Here is a 9,478-nt window from a genome sequence, read left to right as displayed (position 1 = left end):
GTGTGTGTGTGTGTGTGTGTGTGTGTGTGTGTGTGTGTGTGTGTGTGTTTAGCCTCGCGGCAGAACTTTCCCCCTGCTGGAAGGCCCTGACAGCCAGGAGACCGAAGAGGACAAGGAGTGCGTCATCACACCCAGCACCAGAGTGCACCCCAGRGCTGGGCTTCGTGAGCGGAACCGGATCAACTTTATGAGAAACTACCTGCTCCTCATCGGTACTGCGCCATTCAAGAAATGGGTTTAGATTCTTGTCTAGTTTTCACGCTGTATTTCAACATTGTGAGGAAGAGGAGTCTCGGCTCTTATGTTGATGTGCCACGGTTTGATGTGAAGATGGACTTGAGTTAAATTTGTTTCATGTGGCGGTTTCACTCAACATTTAACCACATGGAAACTTTCAGTGAGGTGTTGTACTGAGGCTGCCCTCTGCTGGAGGATAAATAGAGTTGCACATTTTGTTCAACACTTGTCAGATTTTAATTAATCATGAAGCTTTAAATGTTTGTAAAATGTATGCAAAACTGTTCTGTGTGGTCTGTATTTGAATTTAAGTTATTACCAACTCAAACCACTGTTTGTCCACTCTTCAAATGTCACAYTGAATCAGTACAATATTCCAGCTCTCCTAGCTTTTTATCTCACCAGCTTTAAACGTAAATTATTCTGTCTTCTCTATTTCACAAGTTGGAAATTAAAGGTTTAATAATAATTTTTAGTTTGTGCCCAGTGTTTTACCAGCTGCCTGGATGTTACTTCATCAGATCATGTAACAGCCCAGCTCGCTAYAGTCTTGACAAGAATGTACTTGAAAGATGCAATAAGAGAACTGACGAGGAGGATAAAGAAAAAAAAAGAAAAGTAATCAGTTTAAAGCTGGTGTGAGCTCTCGAGTTGTTAATGCACWGCTTTTGGTGAAGTCAAGTGGCTCTTTTTAATTCAGCAGAACTGGCTGCTCTAAAAATTAACATTTTGTATAGTTTTTTTATTTTRAATCAGGTTTATTGTCTTTATGTGGTGTTTTTATCAAAGCTATGTTACAGTCAGTGACTAAAAGGTGTAAAATATCTGTTTTAAAACATTACTAAGAGTGTTTGGTTACTTAAAAACATTTCTTTTGCTTAGTTTTTTTTTTCTTTCTGCGTTTCAGGTCATCATGAGACCCCCCCTGATGCTCACATGAAGATTCTGGAAAAGTTCCCTGACAGCCTCCCTCGTAATGGAGGCAACGTCATCCCACCAACAACTGACAAGAAAGTAGAGGAGGTCTGCGTTCGAGCTTTTATTTGTGGCTTGTTTTAAATTTTTTTGTAGATGCATTTAACAATTTTTGTACGTTTCTGCATTAACTCATATGCTGTCTTCATTTCTGTGGCCTGTTTGTTTGTTTTGTAGAAGGTCAATGACAGTGGTATGGATGATCGAACATCTATCCAGGAGCCTGGGACTCGGACGCTGCGTCCAGAGGCCCCTGTGGACTCCATGCTCAAAGACATGGCCAGTATTATCTTCTCCACTTTCCTCTTGGCTGGCTGGGTGGCTTTTGTTATTATCTACCCCAAAGTAAGTCAAATAAAACCTTCCTGTGTTTGGTTAATGCTTTATAATGATAGATGATGATAATATTTCAACTCTAAGCACAAAAATGGATTTAAGTTGAATTATTTGTCATCTTTAAACAACAAAAATTAATTTGAAATTAAGAAATTGTCATTTAACCTGAGGACTTAAATGCTTGTGTGTCTGCTATTTATAACCTCCGTATAAAAATTAGGGCTGGGCAATTGTTTGATTGTGATTATTGATCAGGAAAAAATTAAGGTCAATCACGGTGATCAGCTGTGAGCTTCTTCCTCGATCAAACATGGCGGAAATGTGCGCGACAACAGCCAATCAGAATCCACCTTCTCCTGCTCCACTTCCTTTTATAAGTTTCTAATGAAACGCAGACAGAATCGCAGAATTAACCAAAGTAATCCAGTATAAAATGCTGAATCTCGGAGTTTGCTTATTTTGGCGAGCTTCTGAGGTATTTTGGCTGCTGTCGTTTCCTTTTCCTGCTGTTACCTGCTAACAGGCGTGCGAGGTGTCCCTCTCCCGACACCCAGAAAGAGAGAGAGAGAGGGGGGTAAAAAGGAAAGTGAGCATGGCTCACTAAAACAAAAGCCTCCTCCAAAAATATGAAGCGGTCTTAGGGTAACGTTTAGAACAGAACAATGTCCCAGCAGATCTTCATTTATCTGGAGAAGAACTTTTCTGTAAGTTTTTGGGCTGGACATGARGTGAAGACCACTTCCTGTCTGAGTCTCATCACAAACAGRGGCTGAGAGACGCTGCAAACTCCATAACAAAAGTAATGAGCCTGGATCTTATTCAGCTGGCAAGTGTGCACAAATTGTTGCTGTTTGTAGCTTTATGTTTCTTTATGACATATTTAATGTGAAATTCAATCAATTTTTTTTACAAAAGAATAACTTTAATGTGACATTCTATGATTTACACACACGTTTTTTTCTTGGTAAATACCTTTTTTTTAACACCTTGCAAAAATAATTTCATGTTCTACTGAACCACAGCTATTTGTTATATTGGTAAAAGTAAAATAACAGCCATTTTTTAAATTTCTGTAGCTATTTATTTGTTTATTTGTTAAATTATTTTTCAGTCACTTTGTAGGTAAACAAAAAAATTGTGATATCAATCGAGATCAGACGATATGAAAAAATGAATCGTGATCATTTTTTTTTGCCATATCGCCCAGCCCTAATAAAAATACTACATGGACAAACGTTTGGGATAACACTAAATCATGCACCACAAACTTCACAAAGTAGAGGTTTTTTTTCTCTGAGCTGTGAATGTGTTCTCTGTTCAGAGTGTGCACAAGCAGCAGCAGCTGCAGCACCAGGAGTTCCAGCGGCAGATGGAAGAAAGGTTGGAGCTGCTCCAGAAGCAGCAGCCCTTCTCCCCGGCAGACGTGGGGTCTGCAGAGAGCGACTACCTGGAGGTGACCCGCGCTCGCTCCGATTGCTCAGACCACAGCAGCCCTAACGTCACCCCCCGAGCCTCCAACCACTCCAACATGTCTGTGTCAGAGCTGGGGAGCTCAGCCAATGAGCACGAAGAAGGAGGTAAGACTGATATTCATGTCTGCGTTTTAGAGACTCGAGTTTTGTTGTTTTTCACCATCTTAAATTTGTCTTCTCAGAGGATGATTTCAATGTTGTCAGAGTGGGCAACATAACTTTCCATCCAAAACACGTCCTGGGCCACGGCGCTGAGGGAACTATTGTGTACAAGTAAGTGAACGAGGCACAGCAGCTTTAAACTTTAATACAAAGACAAACTCTTATTATGACGTGTCTTCATAAGGGGGCAGTTTGACAACCGTCCAGTGGCGGTGAAGAGAATTCTCCCAGAGTGCTTCAGCTTTGCAGACCGAGAGGTTCAGCTGCTCAGAGAGTCTGACGAGCACCCGAACGTGATCCGCTACTTCTGCACGGAGAGAGACKGGCAGTTCCAGTACATCGCCATAGAGCTGTGTGCTGCCACACTTCAGGAGGTGATTGGTGGTTTCAAAGTCTCAAATATTCTCTTTTTTTTAACAATACATTTAAAATTGTACAAAAGCTTCGTTAAAATGAGTTTGGGCTAGAATTGATCCTGCTAAATTTTAACTTTTCTATGTGAAACTGAACAGCCTTTTATAATTTTATTATCTTTCACTAATTAGTATGTGGAGAGAAAGGATTTCAGTCATCATGGACTTGAGCCCATCACTCTCCTGCAGCAGACCATGTCAGGACTAGCCCACCTGCACTCCCTTAAGATAGGTACTCATCCCTGAAACGTAACAAACTACTTTCACAGTCCCTTTGTCTTTAGTTATGGTTTGTTGCTGAACTATGTCCTTGTCTTCAGTCCACAGAGACCTTAAACCTCACAACATTCTGGTGTCCATGCCCAATGCACACGGCAGAGTCCGGGCCATGATCTCAGACTTCGGCTTGTGTAAGAAGCTGGCAGTGGGGCGTCACAGTTTCAGCAGAAGGTCCGGGGTTCCCGGCACCGAGGGTTGGATCGCTCCTGAGGTTCTCAGCGAGGACTTCAAAGACAATCCAGTGAGTCAGTGATAAAGTTACAGATTTATCACAGCTGATTTGAGCATATTTTTAGTTGTCAGTGTTCATAAACATCATAAATGCTCAGTTATTTGCACTTGATTGTCTTTATTTTTATTTTTATAGCGAGTCGAAGGGTTTCTTCTCATCCTAAGAATTTCATTGCAATGTTGACTCTTGCTAGCCTGTATATGACAATAAATGAATCCTATCCTAACCTAACCTATCCTATCCTTGATTAGACATTAATGTTGTGGTACCAAACAGCATTATTTTTGTGACCTTGAATGTGCTGCTCTTCTGTTTCCCGCAGACTTGTTCAGTTGATATCTTCTCCGCTGGTTGTGTCTTCTACTACGTGGTGTCTCAGGGCAAACACCCATATGGCAAATCTCTGCAGAGGCAAGCCAACATCCTACTGGGCACATACAGCCTTGACTTACTGCAAAGCAACAAGCATGGTATTTTATTTTGCTTTACAAAAATATGCTCCATCTTGATGTAATTAAGTTGTTGTTGTTTTTTTGCCAGTGCACATCTAAGACATTTGATAACACTTAAGGAGCACCTTTTCAAACGCAACGTGTTTTATTTTTATTTTTTTCTCTGTAGGGGACATTGTAGCTAAAGATTTAATAGAACAGATGCTGAGCATGGATCCTCAAAGAAGACCTTCAGCTGAAAGTGTTCTCAAACACCCTTTCTTCTGGAGTCTGGAGAAAGAGTTGCATTTCTTTCAGGTACGTTATGGGTTCTGCTCAGTCGTCTTGAAAATGAGATGCATGTAGGTTATTATACAGATATTAATAGAGAAAAAAAACAAATTAAATTTTAAGTTTTCACAGTCTCAAACAGCGTCAACATTGCATTTTAGTAGCTTAGTTTGCATTTTTATATTTGCGAATGAGTCATGTATTTATTTTTTTTCTTTAACCAACATTTATTTTCTGTGGTTTGCAGGATGTGAGTGACAGAATAGAAAAAGAGCAGCTGGATGGACCAATCGTGAGACAGCTGGAGAGGGGAGGGAGYGCTGTTGTGAAGGGTGACTGGAGGGAGCACATCACAGTCCCACTGCAGACCGGTAGGAGACTGGACACACTACAATACTATTGTTCCTCGTCGCAGAGTCCGTCCGTTACAATTTCAGACGGTTGTAATTTTCACATAGAAAGGTTAAAATACACCAAACTTGGTACGATTCATTTATGTTTCAAGTGACCTTTTTTGCTTGGAAAGCTCCATGTCTGACCCTCTTGACCTAATCAGCAACAAATTGTGTCAGAACACAGACAATAAGTTCACCTCACTTACTTTCAAACACAAAGACTTTGGCAAAAGTCGTGGTCGTGGTGGTGCAGCAAAATCAGACATCATTTGTTGACGTACATTTGGCTCTAAATTTCACATGTTTCAGCCAATCTGCACCAATTCGCTATGGTCGATCCTAATCCACCCCACCACAGGAATGCAGCCCAATAAAACAATGGCATAGCATTTGTTGTTGGTGGAGTCACAGCAACAAGGTGACAGACAGACACTACTGAAAACATAAATCTGTTGCCTGGAAGTTATTAGCATTAGCGTTAGCATGGCTAATTACAGAAAACAAGATAATGCAAATCTATCAATCAGTTTGTGTCAYTGTATTTTTACAAAGTTGAGACACAAATATTATCAATCATTAWTTACATCTAGGGATGCACCGATATGAAAATTTCAGCCGATATCGATATCCGATATAATTATTGCTGTTATGGCCGATAACTGATATTTACAGATATTACACAAGAACACTTGGGTCTTGTTTTTTTTTGATACCGTAAATAAACAACCAGACCTCTGACATAGCTCCCTACTTCAGTTATTCCTGGCTGTGTCAATATCACTCTCATGATCAAACAGATGCCGCTCAACCAAACATGTCACCTCCCAAACCAGAAACACAAAGCTAAAAAGTGAATAATCAATATCGGACGTTGATATCGGCCCAGTTTTACATATCGAATCGATACCGATATTCTAAAAAAATGACCATTATCTGTCAATCCCGATTTTAATGCCGATATATRGTGCATCCCTAATTACATCCATTAATTTTAACTACCTAATGTTTTCACAAGTAATTTTTTATTCACWCATTTCTTTAACACCAAGCTCTTAAAACAGTATCAGAAAATCCCCAAACGAGTTGTTCTCTTGCCCTGGGTCTCGGTGTGTGTCCATCTGTTTGCATTAGAAATCATTAGATACATTTTTTGAAACTTTCAAAGAAATCACTGGCTACAGWGTGAAAATGCTCTCCATGACAGGGGACATCAGCGATGGTTGGCGTCAAGTTCTGTCTTGTTTGTATTTTAATTTAAACTTTGTTTAAACTTTGTAAAGCTGCACATAATGTTGTTTTGACAATGGAAAATGAAAGTGTGTTAAATTAGACCTGCTACTTCCTGTCTGCAGCGACACTTAATGAGCTTTACAACCTGAACAGTAGATGGCTTGATTATGTATCTTTTAGGGGGAAAAAATAATGGTTTTTTTTTAATGAAGTGTGTTTTATCTTTCTCTGTCTCATAGATCTGCGGAAATTTCGCTCCTATAAGGGTGGTTCAGTCAGAGACCTGCTGCGTGCCATGAGAAACAAGGTAAGAGTACAATAACTTAAGAATAAATAACTTTATTGAAATGCTGTCMGAGTCATTGTTGCTTTTTCCTCAACAGAAACATCATTACAGAGAGCTGCCTGTGGAGGTGCAGGAGACTCTGGGCTCCATTCCTGATGACTTRGTCTCATACTTCACGTCCCGTTTTCCACACCTGCTCATGCACACCTACCTGGCCATGCGGACCTGTGCACCTGAGAGACCGTTTCTGCCTTATTACTCTCAGTGTGCACACCATGAGCCACAAAGACAAACCGAGCCGTGCACTCAGCACCTACCAACACACATATCAGAACCTTRGTTACAACACCAAGACCCTTCACATTCACATCAGTCTGTGCCGTCCAGCCACACACAGACCGCTGACTCAGTGCCCTCGTCACCACACGAGCCTGTTGCTTCACAGTCTCCTGTTCYGACGGTGCAGCCAGCAGAGCAAGGACCGTCCAAGCAGACTGACTGGAACAGTCTAAAGACAAACTCCATGCTGGTGTCAGAACCGCCTTCAGTTTCTCTCAGGCCATCAGATTCTGGTCAGCCTGTCGTGCCCACAGATGCTCTGAACAGTGAAACAGTGTAAACTTGAGCACAGTAAGGTGGACTCAGCACAGGTTGGGAATGTAGCCTTAAAGAGTCCTGGAGGAGTCTGTTGCTGTGAGCAGGTGAGGACCAGACCTGCAGTGTCTGGGATCTACCTCRGAGCACAGCAGCTGGATTCTAAAGTGCCTTCTGCTGACCTGGATTCAAATGATCCCCAATGTGTTTCTGCACAGAAACAACAAASGTGTTGTTGTTTTCTTTGTAGCTGGACTGAGAGGATAAAAGTTTTTATTGTTATTGTGCCCGAAAACATGTCCATAAATGTCTGATCTTTGCTCTGGGAAATGTGTGCAAATGATGTTGGAACATTTGGATAGTTTTTATTGTGCAATGTTGTGTATTTCTCAGTGAGTCTATTTGCTGCACAGAAGCTGTTTTGTATAAATTTAAATCATGAATTGCTCAATATGATGGCCAGTGTGCCTTTTTTAGTGGCTAACAAAACTCATCACTGTGCTGTCTGGGTACAGATCTTTGAAACAGACTATGCTTACCATGCTTGAATCCAGTTAATGCTGCTAAAATGTTTCTGTTTTGTAAATCAAAACTGTTGTGCCGACTCGGTAAGAGTGAACCGTTCCAAAGTCTGTTCGGAGTGACATCTGAACACAACATAATTAAATTAATTATCACGTGTGTTTTCTTATGAGTTCAGAAGTAGGGCCACAAAATGTTAATGTATAAAAAATGTTTTAATGATTATCAAAATGAAATTGATTACTTGCACATTAAATTCTATTTTGTTTTTTACTCATATTTTCCTTGTTGGTTGATCTTACTGCTTCTCATAACTGGGACGGAATCACAAACCAGTATCCAAGAAGAACTTGAATATTATATTAAAATTTATTAAATTTCATCAAGTYCTTTATAACACACACACAGCCAGGAACAAATGTCTTTTCACATTTCTTCAGCAATAACCCCTGATAAATATTCTATATTANCTTTATAACACACACACAGCCAGGAACAAATGTCTTTTCACATTTCTTCAGCAATAACCCCTGATAAATATTCTATATTAACCATTGATATAAGAACTATCATTAKCTAATTTATATAAAATAATTGCAGATGGATTTTGCTCTCATGTAGAATTTGATCTTTTAGTTGTAAAATATCTTCAGAACGCTGCTGAGTTTAACCTCCCACCATTGCAAAGAAACTAAGGTGTTGACGAGGGTAAAACACAGCCCAAAAGAGGATAAGTACATTTTTAATAGCCAATCTTTATTTTTAGCTAAATGTTTTATGACTGATTCTGTTACTAGAGCTTGTGAGGCATTTTAGGAATGTAGGATTTTTAAAAGTCTACGTCTGGCAGAAAAAATATAAACAAACTGCGTTGGTTAAAAGTAGAATAGTAACTTCTACAGTATGAGAGTTTCCTTGTGACACGCCCTATTATGCAAAGTCTTTCCTCAAAAACGAAACTTTCCGACACGCGCAGGCGCAGTGAACGCAGCTGACCGTGAAGGAAGCAGTGTTGAACGAAAGGGCGGATTTCTCTCGCTTTTTATCAAAGGTAAGAAACGGTGTATTTAACATAAAATGCGTTTCTTGTCTCTTTTTGTACCTTTTTGCACGGCTCTATAAAATCATCAAGGAGTTATAAAGGAGATGATTTGCTAGTTTAAAAATAAAACGTCGAAACAGGACTTTTTTATTTTTATTTTTTTAGGTTTTTTTAGTGATTGACGATCTATAACTTACTGGACAAGATGGCTAGCTTCTCTGACACACTGGTGCTATGCTATCTATGTATTGAATAGCGTCAACAAAATGAATGGCGTCGTTCTGACGAAAAACTAAAGATCTTATCTTGCTCGATTAAAAAAAACTGGTTCTAAATAAAGCTGAGGAAATTTTAAATGTAATGGTTTACGTAAACTGAAAATAAATGAGTAATTTAAATGGCTAACCGGTGCAGTATGAATGATATTCATATATCAATCAGACCTGAGCCTTAGGTATTTAAAATAAAATAATAAATAAAGTCATCTTTCAAAGGTGGATAGAAGGGAGGATCGTGTTTGTATACACACGTCCAAAGGCGTAACTTTAGGTCTAACATTGGGGGGGTTGTGCTCTCTGTTC

General features: G+C 39.7%; 2 protein-coding genes across 2 annotated transcripts in view; both read left to right on the top strand.

Annotated features, from left to right (window-relative positions):
* ern1 (endoplasmic reticulum to nucleus signaling 1) overlaps window positions 1–8,134 on the top strand; it is a 21,467-nt gene extending 13,333 nt beyond the window's left edge. The window contains exons 10-22 of the mRNA XM_014010140.1: window positions 53–212; window positions 1,145–1,260; window positions 1,390–1,557; window positions 2,870–3,125; window positions 3,203–3,293; window positions 3,367–3,556; window positions 3,728–3,827; window positions 3,916–4,115; window positions 4,429–4,576; window positions 4,728–4,855; window positions 5,076–5,199; window positions 6,693–6,760; window positions 6,837–8,134. Coding sequence (XP_013865594.1) covers window positions 53–212; window positions 1,145–1,260; window positions 1,390–1,557; window positions 2,870–3,125; window positions 3,203–3,293; window positions 3,367–3,556; window positions 3,728–3,827; window positions 3,916–4,115; window positions 4,429–4,576; window positions 4,728–4,855; window positions 5,076–5,199; window positions 6,693–6,760; window positions 6,837–7,358 — 2,271 coding nt within the window. The 3' untranslated portion in view covers window positions 7,359–8,134. The remainder of the gene's footprint in view (window positions 1–52; window positions 213–1,144; window positions 1,261–1,389; window positions 1,558–2,869; window positions 3,126–3,202; window positions 3,294–3,366; window positions 3,557–3,727; window positions 3,828–3,915; window positions 4,116–4,428; window positions 4,577–4,727; window positions 4,856–5,075; window positions 5,200–6,692; window positions 6,761–6,836) is intronic.
* A 707-nt stretch (window positions 8,135–8,841) lies between these two features.
* The window catches only part of LOC106518746 (sterile alpha motif domain-containing protein 9-like), a 7,046-nt gene continuing 6,409 nt past the window's right edge, over window positions 8,842–9,478 (top strand). Inside the window, exon 1 of the mRNA XM_074559745.1 lies at window positions 8,842–8,906. The gene's annotated coding sequence lies outside the window, so the exon portion shown is untranslated. The remainder of the gene's footprint in view (window positions 8,907–9,478) is intronic.

This window comes from Austrofundulus limnaeus, unplaced genomic scaffold, assembly GCF_001266775.1.
Source record: "Austrofundulus limnaeus strain Quisiro unplaced genomic scaffold, Austrofundulus_limnaeus-1.0 Scaffold65, whole genome shotgun sequence".
NCBI classification, from domain to species: Eukaryota; Metazoa; Chordata; class Actinopteri; order Cyprinodontiformes; family Rivulidae; genus Austrofundulus; species Austrofundulus limnaeus.
This window is presented reverse-complemented; position numbering and strand designations above follow the sequence as displayed.